Source organism: Camelina sativa, chromosome 6 (genome assembly GCF_030686135.1).
Source record: "Camelina sativa cultivar CO46 ecotype springtype chromosome 6, ASM3068613v1".
Taxonomy (NCBI): Eukaryota; Viridiplantae; Streptophyta; class Magnoliopsida; order Brassicales; family Brassicaceae; genus Camelina; species Camelina sativa.
In genome coordinates this window covers 25,839,813-25,860,014 of record NC_141885.1, presented here as the reverse complement: position 1 = coordinate 25,860,014, position 20,202 = coordinate 25,839,813, and the positions used below count along the sequence as shown (strand labels likewise).

General features: G+C 38.0%; 5 protein-coding genes and 1 pseudogene across 6 annotated transcripts; 3 read left to right on the top strand and 3 right to left on the bottom strand.

The window, feature by feature from the left end:
- Positions 1-818: 818 nt before the first annotated feature.
- Positions 819-2,009, bottom strand: LOC109133378 (F-box protein DOR pseudogene; annotated as a pseudogene).
- Positions 2,010-3,890: 1,881 nt separating this feature from the next.
- LOC104793116 (uncharacterized) lies at positions 3,891-5,289 on the bottom strand. Its single transcript, XM_010519405.3, has 2 exons — positions 4,678-5,289; positions 3,891-4,427 (listed from the first exon to the last, which is right to left on the bottom strand). Exons 1-2 carry the CDS (start codon positions 5,119-5,121, stop codon positions 3,966-3,968), a joined length of 906 nt encoding a protein of 301 aa, XP_010517707.1. The 5' UTR covers positions 5,122-5,289; the 3' UTR covers positions 3,891-3,965.
- An 847-nt stretch (positions 5,290-6,136) lies between these two features.
- Positions 6,137-9,439, top strand: LOC104793115 (putative E3 ubiquitin-protein ligase SINAT1). 2 transcript variants are annotated; one of them, XM_087453936.1, is made up of 5 exons: positions 6,137-6,462; positions 7,143-7,366; positions 7,529-7,841; positions 8,067-8,453; positions 8,780-9,439. In XM_087453936.1, the coding sequence occupies exons 3-5, from the start codon at positions 7,632-7,634 to the stop codon at positions 9,098-9,100; spliced, it is 918 nt and encodes a 305-aa protein (XP_087310062.1). In that variant the 5' UTR covers positions 6,137-6,462; positions 7,143-7,366; positions 7,529-7,631; the 3' UTR covers positions 9,101-9,439. The 2 variants fall into 2 exon arrangements, with proteins under 2 accessions (XP_087310062.1, XP_087310063.1); XM_087453937.1 differs by having other exon boundaries at positions 6,169-6,462; positions 7,173-7,366.
- A 269-nt stretch (positions 9,440-9,708) lies between these two features.
- On the top strand, positions 9,709-12,469 carry LOC104793113 (protein CYTOSOLIC ABA RECEPTOR KINASE 4-like). The gene is made up of 8 exons (XM_010519401.2): positions 9,709-9,987; positions 10,169-10,339; positions 10,450-10,703; positions 10,912-11,038; positions 11,132-11,405; positions 11,495-11,627; positions 11,719-11,805; positions 12,104-12,469. The coding sequence occupies exons 2-8, from the start codon at positions 10,243-10,245 to the stop codon at positions 12,227-12,229; spliced, it is 1,098 nt and encodes a 365-aa protein (XP_010517703.1). The 5' UTR covers positions 9,709-9,987; positions 10,169-10,242; the 3' UTR covers positions 12,230-12,469.
- A 1,139-nt stretch (positions 12,470-13,608) lies between these two features.
- On the top strand, positions 13,609-19,019 carry LOC104793109 (uncharacterized). The gene is made up of 8 exons (XM_019226779.2): positions 13,609-14,146; positions 14,481-14,813; positions 14,890-15,149; positions 15,444-15,585; positions 15,738-16,106; positions 16,219-16,350; positions 16,448-16,576; positions 16,673-19,019. Exons 1-8 carry the CDS (start codon positions 14,033-14,035, stop codon positions 18,896-18,898), a joined length of 3,705 nt encoding a protein of 1,234 aa, XP_019082324.2. The 5' UTR covers positions 13,609-14,032; the 3' UTR covers positions 18,899-19,019.
- On the bottom strand, positions 18,992-20,148 carry LOC104793110 (uncharacterized). The gene is made up of 2 exons (XM_010519393.2): positions 19,453-20,148; positions 18,992-19,353 (listed from the first exon to the last, which is right to left on the bottom strand). The coding sequence occupies exons 1-2, from the start codon at positions 20,057-20,059 to the stop codon at positions 19,154-19,156; spliced, it is 807 nt and encodes a 268-aa protein (XP_010517695.1). The 5' UTR covers positions 20,060-20,148; the 3' UTR covers positions 18,992-19,153.
- Positions 20,149-20,202: the final 54 nt, after the last annotated feature.

Sequence of the window (20,202 nt, the reverse complement as noted above, 5' to 3'; positions counted from 1 at the left end):
AGACTTATTGAGAGCGTAGTGAAAAAAACTGAGCGTCTATATATTTTTAGCAAAAGTCTTTAATTTCCATATCCTCTCTTGTGACCGTTATAATCCAAAGCCCCAAATTTACCAATATATGTCATTTATTTATTTATTTTTTATCTTTCTTAATTCCTATTTTCCCTTTTTCTTGTGAACTCGTAACTTAAAAAATAATCATCAAGCCTTAACTGACCGTTGTGTGATTTTTCCAACATTTTGTTTTTACTAATTTTGTCTTTAATCAAATACATTACTAATCTTCTTAATTTATTACTCTAATTTTGTTGACCTTTTTTTCTTTCTTTTCTTTGTATTCCCTCCCCCCCTAAAAAACAATACTTTTATTTATAAAATATATTATTAGACGGAAACTCTAAAATTATCCAATAAATTCTATTTTTCTAAACGCGTTTACCATAACCCAAACGGTTAATATCCCAATCCGTACGCGTTACCCATATGCCCACGCACGCTAGCAACCTTCTCATCAACAATGTATCACTCACACAATCTTGTCCCAATTGTATAGATGGTAATATTGAGACTTGAGAAGACCTCAACTCCTTCGAATCAGCTTCAGTCGTTTCTTAGCTAGCAACATTCTCAACATTTTGTTTTTACTAATTTCGTCTTTAACAAAATACATTACTAATCTTCTTAATTTATTACTCTAATTTTGTGCTAAAGATCCTTTATTCCTTGGCGGCCAGGAAACATACATATATAAATATTCATCATATACTGATTTAATGAAAAGAAGATATTATAAATATATTTGATCATCAAGCAAATTCTTACATAAGTCTCACGTCCTCTACCATGGTCTATAAACATTTGAACCCTTTTTTTTTTCTTAAAACCTCCCATTCCTTGAATTTCTACTACTCTGATAGTTTTCCTCTCGAAACTGTAGTATAATACATAGAAAGGGTCGGATAGATACGTCGGCGAGAACACAATTTCATTTGTAGTACCAGTCACCCCAACAAAATTTAATAGCTCCGTTGTAATTCCATACTGCCACAGAGGAGGCAATTCGTAAGTATTCTTGATCCATCCGTGTTTTTCGGAGTCTTTTAGAACCCACATCTCAAAACGTCTACGTTTTCCACTGATATAGTGACGCCCTTCCGACATAACGAAACCCAATTTACCATTGTAGTTAATCAGTTTTGCGTCTATGATGAAAGGTTCCATAGCTTTAATAAAGCTAAACTTCTCGGACCTAACATCAAAGCAAACTATCATAAAAATATTTGAAGATATGTCAACAGAAGCACGGTAATACAAAACACCATTAATGCATATCCCCTCAAACGTAGGACGATGGGGTATGCAACATTCGATCATTCTCCATGACAGTTTCTTAGCTCCTAATGTTAGAACTTGATGCTCATCAGAAATCCCATCTCTTTCCGTCATTGACAGTACCTTGAATTGTTTCTCCATCGGATCATACCCAAAATAGCTACATATATGTAACCTCTTCCTTGTCTTTGGTTTCGGTAAAGTTAAGGTTTGTCTTGTGGTAGGGTTACATATCACGGACGCCAATTTGAACCTCTGCACATCTTGAATAAAAACAAGGCCATGGATAGGTCTAATGTTATCACAATACCTACCAAAAGGAATTTTCATATGATAAGTGGCAGCTAAAGGAGACGAGTTCTCATATGGATTTGTAGGCTGAGGGTGGAGAAGACGATCAGCGCACTGTCTTTCTCGTAGACGAACAATAGCCTCGGTAGAGCACAAGATTTGGTCAGGAACAACTCAGTGAAATAGGGAATTCCGAGTATGGAAAACCAGAGCTTCGATACACAGCGACATGTGGCTATAGATTTTGACGATAATCTAGAGAATATGTCCATCATGACATCAATTGAGATGTTTTCTACAGTAGCACTAATTGAGTTTGAAGGTCGTGAGTGTCGTCCATGGATGGTTTGACCATCTTCTGATACGTTCAGCCGCAGCGATTTCATGGCGGCGTTAACTGACTTCGATCTTAATTAATAGCAACAATATATATATATATATATATAACAAAAAAAGTGAATTGCAGAAGGACAAGGAAAAAATACGCCTACCTCTTATATTAGAAAATAGGAGGTAAGATTTATAAAGTATAACTCACTTTATTAGCTTAAGAAAACTATCTCAAAAACTTTAACCTCTCAATCTCTCTTTTCTCTCTCAAACTTCATCAGCTATGTCACATCTCAACATAGTCTTATATATAACTTTGCTAATCCTAGTCCTAATAGAATTCACACATAAGTATAGTTTGATCCTTATCTCTTTGTAAACACAATTATAGTAGGACTAGGAATAGGACTAACACCCACTTTAAGCTTCTTTCAAGCTTACTCCAACACCTCTTGTAGTTTCTTGTGGTCTACGAAGGCCCTCTCAAGTGCTAACGTGTGTAGCAAGGTAATGAGAGAGAAAGAGAGATTTTTTTAGAGACGAAGAAGAGGTAAAAAAGATCGTAAAATAAACCCTACCGACAGAACCTCCTATATGTGGGCGCCCTAAGTTTGGGCTTTATTATTCTAAATTAGGAGAAATCAAGGCTAACCTTACCAAAAATGAAAATCTATAATATGGAAGTTGCTCAACTCTCTCCATCAGCCAAAAAGCATAACCCTTTGAACAAAAAGCTACTTGGCACTGCCTCATGCCACAGTTCCCTTCCACAGGTAATAAAAACTCTCTGATTCCTTTTTAACTTTCCTCGCATCTCTTTATTATTTCTTCACCGAATCTATTTGTTTTCATTAAATTCCAAGAATATGCTGTTTGAAGAATGGAGAAGAAGATTCAGAACAACAACAAAATAAACCCCTCTGTATGTAAGTAGTAACCTCTCTACAATCCTTAATCTATGATTTTATTTTCTTCTGTTTAAAGTTTTGTGACCAAGCTTTGATGATGATGATGATGATGATGATTTAAAATCTGGTGCAAGTATTTGTTTTCGTGGTGTCTTTTTGCAGGTTATGATCAGAAGCAGGAAGACACTGGTGGAAGTATGGTGGAAGTATTTGTTTCTTTTTAGAGAGATTCTGTGAACCAACCAGCAGCTCTCTACACAAACAACGATCATCACCGGAGCCAGCAGAGAAGAATCTCAATCAATCGTTGCTGTGTTCCAACAACAAGTAGGTAGTCAGGCAAGTCTTTCCATTACTTACAATCACTTCATACGTTTGCTTTACTTCCCCAGTCCATAAGTTAATATAGACTGAGATTTTTTTGGTTTTCTTGTTTGCTGCTTCTCTAAATGATGGAGATGTAAATATGGACCCAAACGATGGAAAAGTCAAATGGTAGTTTGCAAATGTTTTTATCTAAAGCCTGTAATTGCAGAGTCAAAGATTCTAAAGTTTCTCGAAGCTCAAAGTTTCTCACTTCTGAAACATCAAACATCAAAGGCACGTTAAAGAGCCCACGACAATTCACTTTGTGATTGATTCTTCTCCAGTTGTTAATCCATCGCCTGTGAGTTCCATGAGCACCCGTATTCCTGGATATGTAGAAGCTACCGAGTAACAGAGGATGAGCATATGTCAATTGTCTGATTTAGATTACTCAGAGACACACATAAGCAGTAGATGCAGAAACAAAGGGGTCACTCAGAAACTGAAGAGATATTGTAAGACTAAACAACTCTATATAGGAGGTTCTTTTCAGTTTTTGAAGGTGAATATTTACATAGCCTACCTATGTATAGATTAAGTTTGGTCTAATAAGGAGTTTAGCCTTGTTTTGTTGTTCTAGTATTATCTTTGGCTCTTGAATGCTAATAAAATGGAGTCAGCTATATGTGATCACTAATTGTCTGTGTCATGTAGGAATGTTGGTGATGTTGTACTTGATGGATGAATATATTTGATGGCCAAAGATACAAGAACAGTACTAGAACACACACACAGTGGTCAGTGGTAAGGAGTACATGAGTGAAGAAGAGAGATAGGTTTTGGGAGATGGTTGGCATTGAGAGTAAATGAGCAGATGATCCTTGTATAGAACTCTGATGTGACGAGTCTTCCCAAAATGTAAGCTTTTGAACGGAGGACGAGAGTGAGATTAAGCGGCAGGGAGAGAGTACTGTCGAGATGGAAAGAGACACCGCCGTAGAGAGGAACCTGATGGCCATGCACCACAGTCAGCAAGTTCGTTTCTCTGTTTCTACCAACCGTGAACTTGTTCATCTCACCGGATGAGAGGAGGAGGTTAGAGTAGTGAAGGAGGATAGGAGAAGCAGTGACGTGCACGGAGAAGAAGTTTGATGGGTTTCGGTAAAAGATCCTCACCGTCGAATTAAGAGACAGCATGTCCGTAGGCACTCCGCTCAGATCGTTCCCGGCTTGCACGTATAAGTTCCTCACGAGCATCCCCTGCAGCGCAACAACAACATTCTTGTCTATTTTTCAGTCTGACACCTAATCACATTACAAACCAAATCAATGCACATTTGTCTACTTGTCTCTAGGATTATATTTGTATTATATTCATAGTTAGCTTCTTTTTATTTTATTTTTCTATTTTCCAAAAGTTAAGTTGTTTCTTTTAAGGAGAAAAAACAGAACACACTCGTTCCCACTAGACGAGTCAACTCAGGGGTCAGGGTCAGAATCACCGGGTTACCTTTACAACAACTTTAGGAGGGTAGGATTTGCTAGCACCCCAGAGTATAAGAGAGAAGAGAGAGAACAAGAGTACTAAGGAGAGGAGCAAGCAAGCGTAGAGACGCAGATTCCGAAACGGGTCGTCGTCGTCATCTCCGCCGTCCGTTTTGTCGTCTCCACCGTCGTTGACGAATCGACGGCCTTCACGGACGGACTTGTAAGAGAGGAGGGCACGGTCAGAGAAGCGAGAGGTGGATGACTCACGGGAGTGATGGATCGGTGAGCAGTGGTAGTAATGTGGGTGTGAAGGTGAGCCCATGAGACTGCAACCAGAGCCGAACGACATCTTCTCAACGTCATGGTTGGAAGGACTCTGAACGTAGTAAAGAGGTCTAATGGCGGAACGCGGAGGAGACAAAGCCGCGTCGATGCTTGTTGCCTCAGAGTCTGTCTGCGCATGCATGTTCTTTCTCTTTCCTTTTAAGACAAGAAGCAGAGCAATGAAACAGAGAAACAGAGAGGGTAGTGCCGTGTTTTTGGATATTTTCTTTGTACACACCACGTCGAAACGAATTTGGGAGAGTGTGCAAATTAAAAGAAGAGAGCCGTATAGTGAGAGAGAGATGATGGGGTCTTCATAAATCATCTTTTTAAGCAATGTTGGTCCCATCTTTTAGTGGTACTTGCTCACGCGCTTTACAGGCGTGGCCACAACACAAAGTTCATTAGATGTCGGAAGGTGAGTCTCACGGTCGGGACTCAGTGCGTGGGACTATATATATGGACACAGTCAACTGTACTGACAGAGTTACCCAGAATGTCTTTGAAGATTTGAAAAACTCTTTCTTCAATAAATATAGGACTAAGAAGAGAATTGAATTAAGATATTTCTTACGCATTCTTAAAACTTTCCTCAGTTTGGTGGGTAAAAAAGGCCCATGTTACAGGCCCAGTCACATTATTATAACTTCCTTAAATGTATATGGTTCTTCTCCTTATGCATGATGTGCCATTGACTACATGTTCTTGACATGCTAAAGATTGATGGCTTGTGAGCCATCGTTAGCTCTGAGCCTCTGAGTGAATGTTGTTTTGTTTACGTCCTAGGGAGCAATGTACAAGTCAATGTATCATCTGGTTTTGGAACAGCTCGACCAATTTACAATCGAATATGATACGTAGTAACGTAGACCGTTCTAGCCTGATTAATATTGAACCGGATCAGTAATATTACCTCATTAATAACATGAATTAAATAATGAAGATTTTTTTTTTGTCTTTTAACTGTGAATATGAATTGATGGACAACTAATGAAACAAGAAACTAAACGATCAACATTTGAAAAATGGTGAGATTGAGGACACAAATTTCTTTGTTTTGTAGGTAAAAAGACCCACCACACCCATATTTTAATTTTGATGAAATTGACCCCTAAAGAACGATTTTGTAGGGAAAAAAAAAAAGGGACCAAAAAAGTAACAAAAGCAAATAGGTGAATTTGAAAAAAGTGTTGTAATTTAATGTTTTTTAAAAAAAAACAAAAAAAAAAACAGAGGAGATGAGCAAAAACACCATTAATGGCATTCATCGAAACAAACAACAAAAGAGACGATATAACTCAACTCTCAAGTCTAACATCGCCTCCTTTTCTCCTTCTTCCCCTAAATCCAGGCTCCATCTTTCACTGTTTATATTTCTTCTTCGTTGATTCATCAATCAATCATCGTCGTCCTTCCTCATGTGAATCTTTGAACCCACAATACCTTTGTCCAACCCCACCGTCTTCAAATTTCTTCTTTTGGGGTATATCTCTTTCTCTCTCTCTCTCTCTCTCTCTTCAAGTTTCTTTCTGCCAAATTTGAGATTTTTCTTTCATGGGTCTTAAATTAGCATCGACATAATCTTAGGAAGCTAAGAATTTTAGAGAACTAGGTTTGTTTGTTTTCCTGGGTTTTTTTTGTTGGGTTCTGTGTTGCAATTTTCTTTTGTTTTGGGTCCCTTTATTGTTGTGATGAATCTTGCCATGGGAATTCTCGGATCCGGTTCTGTTCCTCTTCCCAATTTAGAATCAAATTCAGCTTCAGTTTGGTCTTAACTCTTAACCAACAACTTCTATCTGATTTCAAAATTCGAAATTTGCCATTCTTGATTTTTTTTTTCTTTTCTTGGCCTTTTCGTCCATGTTTGAGATCCTGAGGTTGAACTTTGTGTCATTGTTAGTTCAACAATTATTCATTCTGATGCTTCTCTGTTTATGTTTCATATTAATTGTCTTTCTTGATTAGCCTGCAATTATTCCATTTGATTACTCTAATTTAGATGTCTGATAGCCTGTGATTGTTACTACTAAATCAGTTGTAAACATTGGAATTTTAAGCTTTTAGTTTTAGCATTGTTTATATTTTCTCTTTGAATTTGCGAATAACCAAGATACATACTACTATTAAAGCCTAACTTGTTACATTACTATTTCATTTCGAAAGGAATTGTGAAGAAATCTAAACGGTCTGCAGGGAAGTGGGAATGAGCTTAATCACAATAGTTTCCAAGCCTAACCTATTCTCCAAACCAAGTGGCTGCTACGTTTTATATGCTTGTACCTACCCTATATCAATATGACTGGAGTTGCTGCAGTATGCTGTACTGCTTAGAGATCATTGAGCCCTTGTTCTGGAAATAAAGAAAGGAACTTGATCTAGTGCACCGGGTAACTACTTCTAACCTGCTTTCCTCCAGTTTTTGAACTAACACGTTACCTGATTGGCTAGGATAACATTTCCTTTCGTATTTTCCGAGGTTTTTGGTATTTGTTAACATTTCCTCATGATGTATATAAACTTACTTTTGGCCATCAATTCTTTTCCTGCAGAAGAACAAAGATCCAAAGGAGTATATATATCATCTGCAAAAAGAGAGGAGCAGGGCACTTTTAGTTTATAGTTATTAGAAATTTGGGAAGGTTTGGACTCTACATGGCTCCTGGTGGCAGTGCATTGAAAGAAGCCCTAGAATCTAACTCAACAGGCTTGGATTATGAGGTTAAGATGGCAAAGGTTGAGGCTAATAACAAACCAGCAAAGTCAGGTAGTGGCTCCATTGGAAAATTCCACTCTAGCAATGGTGTATATGAGCTCCTTGAATGTCTGGTTTGTACAAATCTTATGTATCCTCCAATTTATCAGGTTTGTCTCTTTTCTTTCTTTGGTAGTCACTCGCATACGTCTTGATCTGTAAAGTATGGTTCATTCCTTAATTCTAGAAGTGGGTCCATACTCCATAATATAAAAGTGTTTGTGATTGTTCCAGAATAAATGAAACATTGCTTTTTTTACTTCTAGTTCCTGTTTGCGATTTTGTTCTTTGTTTGTCCTTTATTTAATGATGACATCTGTGTTTGTTTCCCATAGTGCCCTAATGGCCACACATTGTGTTCAAGCTGCAAACTGAGAGTGCAGAACACATGCCCTACATGCCGCTACGAGCTTGGTAACATAAGATGCTTGGCTCTTGAGAAGGTCGCGGAATCATTGGAAGTTCCATGCCGGTACCAAAATTTAGGGTGCCATGACATTTTCCCTTACTACAGCAAGCTCAAGCACGAGCAGCATTGCAGGTTTCGATCCTACAACTGTCCTTACGCTGGTTCTGAGTGTTCAGTGACGGGTGATATTCAAACACTTGTTGACCACCTCAAAGATGATCATAAAGTTGATATGCATGATGGGTGCACATTCAACCATCGTTATGTGAAGGCAAATCCGCACGAGGTCGAGAATGCTACATGGATGCTTACGGTAATTCTATATTTATACATTCCCTTATAGCTCTCTAGTCACTGTTAAAATGTATTTGGCGTAGCCCTTTCACTCAAAAGTCATATCTCGTCATGATTTTGGAATTCATCGTCCATGTCACATACTGTTTGCCGTATCTTCATCTTAAAACAGATTTGATTATCAAAGATGGGGTTCATAAGTTCATGGTACCCTGAATGGAACTGAACATTGAACCCTGAATGTATAGGACTGTTGGATTTCTATGAGACATATTTAAGATATAAGAGAAGGAACCTACGATTTCACTACTTGAATTAATACATGATTTATCTGGTGCTGTTTAGGTCTTCAACTGTTTCGGAAGACAGTTCTGCTTGCACTTTGAGGCGTTTCAGCTCGGGATGGCACCAGTGTACATGGCGTTTCTACGGTTCATGGGAGACGAGAACGAGGCTAAGAAATTCAGTTACAGCTTGGAAGTTGGAGCTCACAGCCGTAAACTGACATGGCAAGGGATACCAAGAAGCATCCGAGACAGTCACAGGAAAGTCCGTGATAGTCAAGACGGACTCATCATTCCTAGAAACTTGGCTCTGTACTTCTCTGGCAGTGACAAAGAAGAACTCAAGTTGCGAGTCACTGGACGGATTTGGAAAGAAGAATAAGCTAATGATGATGATAACAATAGTTTTATGATGCCAAAGGAAAATGGGAAATAAAGAAGAGAAGAAAGAAATAAGCTCTGATGATTTTGATTGAATCTAAACGGATGAGTTGTACATAACAGCCTTGAGAGAGCTTCTTGGTCATGTGGTGGGTGGGAGGAGTTGAAATTCCAATTTTTGTCTTTTCTTCAACTTTCTTTTTCAATAACTATGAGATGAAAATTATCCCATGATTGGTTGAAAAAAATATTTTACGGTTTGCAATATTACAACCTTTGTCTTGTAATTTTGGTTTTGTTGGAAATAAAATAAAGACAGATCTTTTTGTTCTTGGATCAATGGCTTCTTTTTTCAATATCATACCATATGGTTCAGGATAATGAATATTAGGAATGTTTGGATTTAAGAGACTTTTCATTTGTGAAGCATTATTTTTCTATACCAAACTGATAAATTATGAATTTCAAATAAATGATGGGTCAGAATTTAGGAATGTGAATGATTGATTACAAAGATAGGCGGGTAGTAGTATGGTTCGGAGAGGACGTGCAAGACGTGAAGGCTACTTAACATTATCCTACGTTGGTAATGGTTATATTAAAATAACAAAACTATTAAGCGAATGTGTTTTTTTTGCTCCCGACTCTATCGCAAAACAGAGAACACAGAGAGACTTACAATATTCATTCTAACAACATAAATTTTTTTCTCTCACTCTTTTTTTTTTCCAGATTTCTAAAACTTTCAGAGGCTCGTTGATTTTATTTTTCCCCTAACATTATTCAAACCTTTTGAGAGAATACGGATCCTTCCTTTGAGGGTTTTCTGAAGCATTCACTCTCTCCATCATCGTCATTTTCTTGGATTGATTCAATGGCAGAATCGAGGTAACCAATCATAATGTTTTGATTCTCGAAGATTTTTCACAATCTTGATATGATCTGGAATATGTTCTGCAAATTGTTGTTTCAAACCTCGCGTTTTTCTATAAACAAACGAATTTTAAGATTCTAAAACATGGGAAACATATGCATGTTGATGATATAGATTTTCTTATGTTTTCAACAGATAAAGACATTGACAGAAACAGAACCGAAACAGAACAATAAGATAAAACCCGTGTTGGCAAAAGATCTGGAGATATGTTCTGTTGCAGTGGTGCGGATGAGGAACCTGCCGGTCCGCCCGCAAACCAGTATGCAGCCCCTCCTAACAAAGCCGGGAATCCCAATTTTGGCGGTGAGTTCCCTAGTTTTCCTCACCCGTTCCTTGACATACATTTTTATGTTCCGAGTTTGTTTAACACCACGAGCATTTGTGTTTTGTGTTTCTGCGTGTGTGTGAAATAGGTGGGAATAGAGGGGAACCGAGGAATCCAAACGCAACGAGACCAGGAGCTCCTGCAAAGGTTTTGCCCATAGAGATCCCTTCTGTTGCATTGGATGAGTTGAACAGAATGGCGGGTAACTTCGGCAACAAGGCACTTATCGGTGAAGGTTCTTATGGACGTGTCTTCTGCGGCAAGTTTAAGGGAGAAGCTGTTGCTATTAAGAAGCTTGATGCTAGCTCTTCTGAAGAACCTGACTCCGATTTCACCTCACAGGTACCCTTACAAAACTTATCGTTCAGCTCATTTCCCGAATCACGGTTTGGTCCCTTTTGGCCGAGGATCAATCAAACTTCAAATTCAATTTTCCACTCCCACTAGGTTAAAATGTTAAAACCATATAATATTGTGTTCCCTATTAGGTTAAAACCGATTTTTATCTCTCTCTGTTTAGATCAAACTAACTTCTATTTAAAATGGCAAGTTATCGGTGGTATCTCGGCTCAAAAACGACCATTTTGTGGAGTTGCTAGGGTACTGCTTGGAGGCAAATAACCGAATTCTCATCTACCAGTTTGCAACCAAAGGTTCTTTACACGATGTATTACATGGTACGTAATTTCAACTTTCACAACTCATATATTATAGACTTATAGTGTATCGTATGTGATATATATATATGGACCAATCTTATGAATATTTAGGGAGAAAGGGAGTGCAAGGGGCTGAACCAGGACCCGTGCTGAATTGGAACCAAAGGGTGAAGATCGCATACGGAGCAGCCAAAGGGCTTGAGTTCCTTCACGAGAAGGTCCAGCCACCAATAGTCCACAGGGACGTGAGGTCGAGCAATGTCTTGCTGTTTGATGACTTTGTGGCCAAAATGGCTGATTTCAACTTGACCAATGCTTCCTCCGATACCGCGGCTAGGCTTCACTCTACTCGTGTTTTGGGAACGTTTGGCTATCACGCTCCAGAGTATTATTATACCATAAACCAATCAATTCATTTGCTTAAAACGTAACAATCGGATGGTTTTTGATGACGTAAGAGTGTTATTGTCTTAGGTATGCAATGACAGGACAAATAACGCAGAAGAGTGATGTGTATAGTTTTGGTGTTGTGCTATTGGAGCTCTTGACAGGAAGAAAACCCGTAGATCATACCATGCCTAAAGGTCAACAAAGTCTTGTTACTTGGGTACGTACACATATTAACGTATATAATATGTTCGAAGGACTCCATATTTATCCTTAATAAGCCTTCTTAATTTTGTATTCTTGTTATGTAGGCAACTCCAAGACTAAGTGAAGACAAAGTGAAACAATGTATAGATCCAAAGCTTAACAATGACTTCCCACCCAAAGCAGTCGCCAAGGTCCGTTCTATATTTCTTTAGATATATATATATACATATGAACCGTTGTCTTTATTGGTTTGATAATTGGTTTTATGACTTATAGGCCTTTAACTTTTAAGCATGGAATACATAGTTATCCTAGAGATCGGTTTTTGTAGCTTTCACGGTAACTAAATGTTCGAGTGCATTTAGATATTAGTTATGCGTCTCATATTGAAAGCTAGTGACATTGCAATCTTGAGTTGAGGACATAGGATATATGACCCTTTTGGTTTAGTTTTGTAATACTGAATTATTTTCTTGGGTGGTCGAACAGTTGGCAGCGGTGGCGGCCTTGTGTGTTCAGTACGAGGCAGATTTTCGACCAAACATGACCATCGTTGTCAAGGCACTTCAGCCTCTTCTTAACTCTAAGCCGGCTGGTCCTGATTCTACTTCCTAAATAACCAGTTTACCATCATTACTCTTCCTTTTAATCTTCTTGTTGTTGTTGTTGGTATGGCTATTTTTTTCTCTCTTTTCTATTCGAATAATTATGATTATTGGTTTATATAAGATGTTGTTATTTTATTGAATGTAACTTATAATTTTTCACTGGTTTTAAAAACCTTTCGTTCTTGGTTGTTGTATCTACGCCTTAAATCGAACTTTAAATAAAAACTCTCACTTTTTGAGGAGTCAATGCAAGAAATATTAAATTAGTTGTGAGATTTTAAAATTCAAGAAAAATGTTTGATTTTTTTTCTTCATTAACTTTTACTTAAATATATATTTTATGTGAGAGATTATAATAAAGTATAATCCATTAAAGTTTTCTTTTAGTTTTTAAATTACTTCTCTTGTCAAGAAAATTTAATTTATAGAGATTTATGTAGATTGGATACCTCTAATCCGTTGACCTAATTTTGAATAATTACTTAAATATACATAGAAAATGGTCATATATATATATAAAGATAATCAGATTCTATAATTAAGAATGTGTATATATTGTAGATTAATAGGTTACTATATTGTGGGATAGAGAACAAGATGTCTATGTCGGTAATTAACTTTACAATTATTAGTATCTGATTATAATATCAGAAATTAAGGTATCTTTAATTCGTTTAACCATTTTGTGTAAATAGACAATAGCCATAAATTGCATCTTACTTTTATTCGTTTTATCTTATTCCCCCATCTAACTTTTTATGTTTGCCAAATGTAAACATTTCAAGTTTTTTGGGAGTCATCTTTCCATTTCTCATTCGATTCAGTTACCAATACTGGAAACTTGTTTTTACCACTCTGAATATCAAAAATTTCAACAAAAATATACTTTTATCTTATTTTTTTCAATATATATATATATAGATATATATATATATATATATTGAAAAAAATAAGATAAAAGTATATATATATATATCAAGATTGTGAATTTAATATGATACTTAGTAAATATTATTAAGTTTCAATCGTGTTAGTAAACAACACAATGACGACATCCACAGTTCCACACATTGACCCACTAATTCACTAACCAAGTAACCCATATGAAGCTGAAGTCCCAAACAAACCACATTCACCACAACTCTCTCTCTTTTTTTTTTTTTTTTTTTTTATATAACTCACCACCACAACATTATTTATAAAAATAAATAAAAAAATGATTTTATTTATTTATTCTAATTGGGGAAAAAAAGAAAATGAGAGAGAGTGAGAGACACATTGGGATTTTTTTTTGTTTTAAAATATTAAATATCGGCATTAAAAGTTATAATAAAAATGGGTAGATTTATTTCACTTTTTATCAGAATGTAAAGAAAGTAAAATAACAGTAAAGCACATTATAAAAATAATAACAAAAAAACCCGTCTCCTCCTCCTCTTTTGATACCCCAGCAGCAGTAATATATATATATATAACTCAGCTGCGAATCTCGTCGTCATCGCCCCGACGAACCCTCCTGTTTCGCGTCTCTTTCCCAATCCCAAATTCAATTTCTTGATTCGATTCCTTCGTTTCAGGATTCTTACTTGACGTAATCCGGGTTTTTATTTTTAAATTTCGGATTATCCATTTACTTACAGATCTCGATCGAACGCTTTATTTCCGATTCGATTTTGGATTGATTTCGTTGTCACGATTCGAGAAGAATTCAATCGGAACAAGTCGCTCCTTTTTAATTCCCTGAGGTTTTTAAGTTTTCGCGACGCTTCCGTGTGAGAGGAGGAGAAAGGATTATGGAATCATTTGGTTGATGAACAAAGATAAGTGTAAAACGATGCCGGGTTTAGCACAGAGAATTGAGCATTACTCTTCTGGGTTTTGGTCTGACGATTTCGATGGAGTTAGCTACGATCAGTTGCAAAAGGTACTTCTTCTTCTTCCGATTCGATTCTCTGATTTTTTTTTTTTTTTTTTTTTTTTTTTTTGTTCTTACGTTGAATTTAGCCCAGATTGGATCGTTTCCTTCTTCGTCCGAGTCTTTTGCTTGATGATTTTTTTTTAGGTTACTTTTGATTGATTTGCTAGATATGTTTCTCTTGATTCAGCCTTAGGTGGTTTTGATTATTGGATCTTAGTTTTGTATATCTTGTTAAACATATTCTATACTCTGGGTATAATGCTCGTTTATTAAACCGTGTATGCGTTCACGTTTTCTTATGATTGACTATACTCGAAACCCCATTTTTATATGAACTCAGTTCTGGAGTGAGCTGTCGCCGAAAGCTAGGGAGGAGCTCCTTAGGATTGATAAGCAGGTTTTGTTTGAGCAAGCTCGCAAGAACATGTGCTGTTCCAGATGCCACCGCCTGCTGAAGGAAGGTTTCTCGCAGATTGTTGCAAGTGGGAGGGCCGCTCAACGGAAAGTATTAAAAGATCAAACCGACGGTAAATCAGCTGCCAGTAAGAGATATACGGTTGCATACCAGAACCCTGCTATTCATCGATGGGGAGGTCTCAGCACAACACGCGAGGGATCTCTCACACTTCAAGACTGCTTTTTGTATGCAAAATCTTTCAAAGGGCTTCAAACTGTAAGTTTCATCAATGGTTTCCCTGTACTTGGTTTGGCTCGTCCAGTTTACTTAGCTAATCTATTAGCTCTAGCAGGTGTTTGAAAGTGCCCATGCTCGAGAGAGGGAACGTGAGTTGCTTTATCCCGATGCTTGTGGTGGCGGAGGTCGGGTTTGGCTAAGTCAGGGGATTGCTGGTTATGGTAAAGGTCATGGAACTAGAGAAACATGTGCTTTGCATACCACCAGGCTCTCTTGTGATACATTAGTGGATTTTTGGTCTGCACTTGAAGAGGAAAGTCGATTGTCACTTTTGAGAATGAAAGAAGAGGATTTCGTGGAAAGACTAAATGACAGGTTTGTTGTTATTTGCTGATTCAAAATTCTTGAATGTTCTGTCACACGTTCTGTTAAAAAAGTATTTCGATATAATCTTGTTCTCCGACTAGGGTGTATTTGTATTCCTTACTACCTAAATGACCATATTTTAAATTAGATAATGATTAGGGATTCAGTATTTTCGACTTTGGGGATGTGCCTATCGACTTTGGGGGTGTATTTTTCGACTTTAGTTGTTATGTTCTCCTTCTCTTCTTTTCGTTGTCTTGTGACTTCTTTTCCTTAATAACATGTTGACCTTTCAAACTACAGGTTCAACTGCAAAAAGTTTTGTAGAGACTGCAGAAGAAATGTTGTTCGGGAATTTAAAGAACTTAAGGAACTTAAACGAATGCAGAGAGAACCAAGATGTACCGACTGGTTTTGTGTTGCCGATACAGCCTTTCAGTATCAGGTCTTTTATCTTTCTTAACCTTTTCCTCTTACTTTGTAGATTCATATTTCCTATACTACAAGAGCTTTGATTTTGAAGAGTAAATTTATCAATATACCTGGGAGAGGCTTATATTGGAAGGTAGAATCAGAAGTGTAATTGCATTTTCTCAGGTGGACGTTGATTCTGTCCGAGCAGATTGGAGTCAATATTTTACAGAGAATGCTGGATATCATCAATTCGAGTGGGCTATTGGAACTGGAGAAGGTGAATCTGATATCCTCGAGTTCAAATATGTTGGCAACGATCGGAGTGCCCAAGTCAAGGGCATAGATCTTCGTGGATTACACGAATGTTACATTACTCTTAGGGCTTTTAAAAAAAATGGCCGCTCCTCCGAGATATCCGTCAAAGCCCATGCATTGAGAGGCCAGCAATGCGTTCACTCCAGGCTTGTGGTTGGGGATGGCTTTGTTTCAATTAAAAGAGGGGAATGCATTCGAATGTTTTTTGAGCATGCAGAAGAGGCTGAGGAAGAAGAGGTAACTGAAGATTCATAAGCTTTGCGGCACAAAGCCTTCAAATATTTACAACTTTGCAGATATGATATCCCCTTCTTAAAATAAGATCATTGTGTTTCCAATGATTTATAAGGATGAAGTCATGATAGACAAAGATGGGAATGAGCTTGATGGTGAGTGCTTGCGTCCACAAAAGCATGCTAAGAGTCCAGAACTTGCTCGAGAGTTTCTTCTAGATGCTGCAACGGTTATTTTCAAGGAGCAGGTTTGTTATAGCTTCCTCTAAGTACACCTTCCATTCATTGTAATTTTGTGCTGTATTTAGGTGTATTCATTTTTATCTTTGCGTGATAATATCTTAGGTTGAAAAGGCATTTAGGGAAGGTACAGCCCGTCAAAATGCACACAGTATATTTGTCTGCCTTTCATCAAAACTATTAGAGCAACGTGTTCATATTGCCTGCAAGGAAATTGTCACCTTGGAGAAGCAGGTTTGTTTGTTCGCCGCCATTTAGACAATCTACGCAATTTAACAACACACTTACGCTTTTATCTGTCCCACAACTCCATCATCTCAACATTTGCAGGAAAAACTTCTAGAGGAAGAAGAAAAAGAGAAGCGTGAAGAAGAGGAGCGAAAAGAAAGGAAACGAATTAAAGAAAGGGAGAAAAAACTTCGTAGAAAGGAGAGGTTGAAGGAAAAAGAACGAGAAAAAGAGCAGAAGAATCCAAAATTTAGTGATAAAGCAATACTGCCAAATATGTCGAGGGAAGAAGAAGGTTCTCCAAATCTTGATGAAGAAAATAACAAAACCATAAGTTGCGAGGAGTCAGGAGTTGAAAATGGAGATGTAGATCTGTCTTCACCTGGATCTCTTGATGATCAAGATGGAGAGTGTTTGGATGGTTGCACTTCTCCAAGAGCTGAAACCCACTATTGTGATAGCACTGATAGGGAGATTATAGATCGTGAAGATGAAAACGGGTACTTTACGCAAGAAAATCCAAGACCTGTTCATCAGACAGCAAGATTCTGGAAAGAGGTTCAGCCTGATCATTCTTTGAGGTGGTCAGAAAAAGGCAGATATACAGAGAATGATTCTTTTGTCAGTAGTTCTGAGGCAAGGTACTGTAATGATAGATCAGAAATGTCTTCACGACACTTCAATGGGTCAGATAAAAATTTAAGAGTGAAAGCTTCGAAGTCTGGTGGTAGCCCAAATAGCACTAGGTCTCATGAGGAGTTCCAATGTTCAGACGGCAGGACTGGTGAGAGATATGGTTACCATTCTTGCAGTTGCAAACCCATTAATGGTTACCGGGAAAAGGTAGATTCTAATATATCTGCAACCAGAGGCATGCGAGAACCCAAAGCAATCTTCAAATCAGACTCTGATCTGGATGTCTCCAAGCTTAACCGAGCCAATAGGTATACGCAGTCAAATAATCGACGAGAGATAAGAAGCAAAATGAAAAACAGTCAAAACGCTTCTATGATGGACCCAGTAAATGTGAGAAAAGTATTGGACTCCGTGGAGCTGAAGCATCCACGAAACAGCTCAAAATCTGACATATCTTTACTTGCATGTTCAACATTTAAGTCAGAAGAGACTGAAGATGTTAGCACTGCTGTGAAGTCAGCTGACATAGTGTCTCTATGCAAGGCTACAGATAAGTTGGGTAATGGGAATTTTAGTAGTTCAACCGAGGACGACAAGAAGATGGAAGTTCACATAATACAGAAGATTGATGACCTGTACTCAAAAGATCCTATGATGAGTAGAACCTCCAGTTCAGACAATTGCTCTTCATGTCCCAGTGAAGGAGATAGCAATACAGCTTCTTCAAACAACGGAAACAGTGAATCATCCTCAGTGTCTGATTCCGAAGATGCCGGTCCACCATCTGAAGGAAGGGAGAATATAGTGGATATTCGGAACGATATGCCTGACTGTCACGAGAAGATGGCAGAGAAAGTGACAGAGACGAGTATTGATGAAAGAGACGTTTTCAGGATTAACAATATGTCCAACCTTCCAGCTGACAACAGGGAAAGCAAATTATCAGGAACTCCTTTTATGGTTCCCAGCCAAAACATGGAAAATATGGTACCAAGTGTTACTACTGGTTCCTACCTGCCCCAGCCACAAAATATGATGTTTCCCCAAATGCTTAACCAGAGTATATCATTGTCATCAGTCTTCCAGTCTCCTTCAACGATGGGCTACTATCATCAAGCTCCAGTCTCATGGTCTGCAGCTCCAGCCAACGGATTAATGCAATATCCTCATCCTAACCATTATGTATACACTGGTCCTCTTGGATACAGTCTGAATGGAGAGTCCCCTCTATGCGTGCAGTACTGGACCCCATTGAACCATTCAGCAGCCCCTTTCTTCAGCTCCGGGCCAGTTCCAGTTTTCCATCCGTTTGCTGAAACCACGTCTATGAACACTGTGGACCAAGCTCAAACTCTTGAGCCATCAGAGCACAGTTATCTGAAGGAAGCAGATGAGAGGAAATTAAAAGAAATGCCTGTGAAGAAAACTCCAAGGAGCGGAGGTCTACAAACTGATGATGATGAAAACTTCTCCTTATTCCACTTTGGTGGCCCGGTTGCTCTATCAACAAGAAGTAAGTCGAATCCTGCTCATTCAAAAGATGGAATTTTAGGGGATTTCTCGTTGCAGTTCTCAGGAGATCATGTCTTTGGTGATCCCACCGGCAATAGTAAGAAGGAGAAAGAGAACATAGTTGGTGAAGAGTACAACTTGTTTGAGACAAGTAACAGATTGAGGTTTTCTATCTTCTAAAAGTTTTTTTATACAATATCTTGGATTGTTTTGGCGTCATGGAGAACGCAGTAAAATACCTTTGGTTGTTTTATTTCATGTAAAGATCTCTGCATTTCAAAGGTTTTGTTTTACTCAAAAATGAATAATTCTCCATCGTTGGGTGTATTTTTCATCACAACACAAACAGGCAAAAACAAAATATATATATATATATATATATATATATATATATCATACAAAAGATGATTTATGACGATGGTCTCTTGACATAATCTATTGTTTGGAGGATTTCAGAACAGCGAGATAAAGCCCTTGCTCATCAACAAACTGGGTTAGCTCAAATGAATGCTTCTTAGCAACATTCCTCAATGTGGAATCATCAGGTAAATCAGAGACGACCACATCCGAAAACTCCTTCCTTTGCTGCTCCAAGCCTTGTCTACCTTGCGGGTGACTGATTACTACTCGTGCACCTGATACAAGCATTAGACCGGAATGTGTTACAAACTAAGACCCCAAACAATTTTTAGCCTGAGACAGAGAGAAAGTGAAGAAAGGTCAAAACATTGTACCTGGGGAACAACGTTGAGAGAGTGTCTTGAACAGCTCGTCGAGGTCGAAAGGCAAAGCTGGAAGAAAGTAAAGAAACACGGCGTCTAACGGAGACCATTTCTCAGGGACATAGATCATTTCCCCTTGCCAACATTTGACTTTGTCGTACTTCTCTTTGACACAGGCTAACGTAAAAAGGGAGTCATGGACTATAAGCAAGAGCTGAGTAGGTGAAGATTCCACCAGACGATCAACGAAGGCCTCTGAGCTAATTGAAACCAAAACCCTCGAGGATTCTGATATTTCTCCAGCTTTTATGATCTTTTCGATCTTCTGGGTATGTTCAGTGGAGTCAGTTTCCATAGATTCGAGAAAGGACCAATCTTTCTCATGGAAATCGACTACTGAGACTGTTCCTTCTGGTGGGGAAGTTGAAGAAACACAAAACGGTTTGTAACTAGAGACATTAGACTGTGGAAATGAAACATGTTGTTTAGGAGTAAAGAAGTGACTTTGAAGACGATTTAGCTTCTTTGGTTGCAATGAGACAAGACGCGAAGAATCAAAAGCAAACAGAGAAGGTAAAAGGGCAGAAGGAGAAGAAGATGGTAACGAAAGGGAGTACATTGATAAGACTACAGTTTCTGTACTAAATCGAGGAAGAAGAAGAAGATAGCAGCCAGAATTTTGTAGGGCATCACGAATGAATTTGGGGAAGACGATGACGATGACGTAGTTGTATCTATTTGGGCCGTATTAGAAAGCCCATT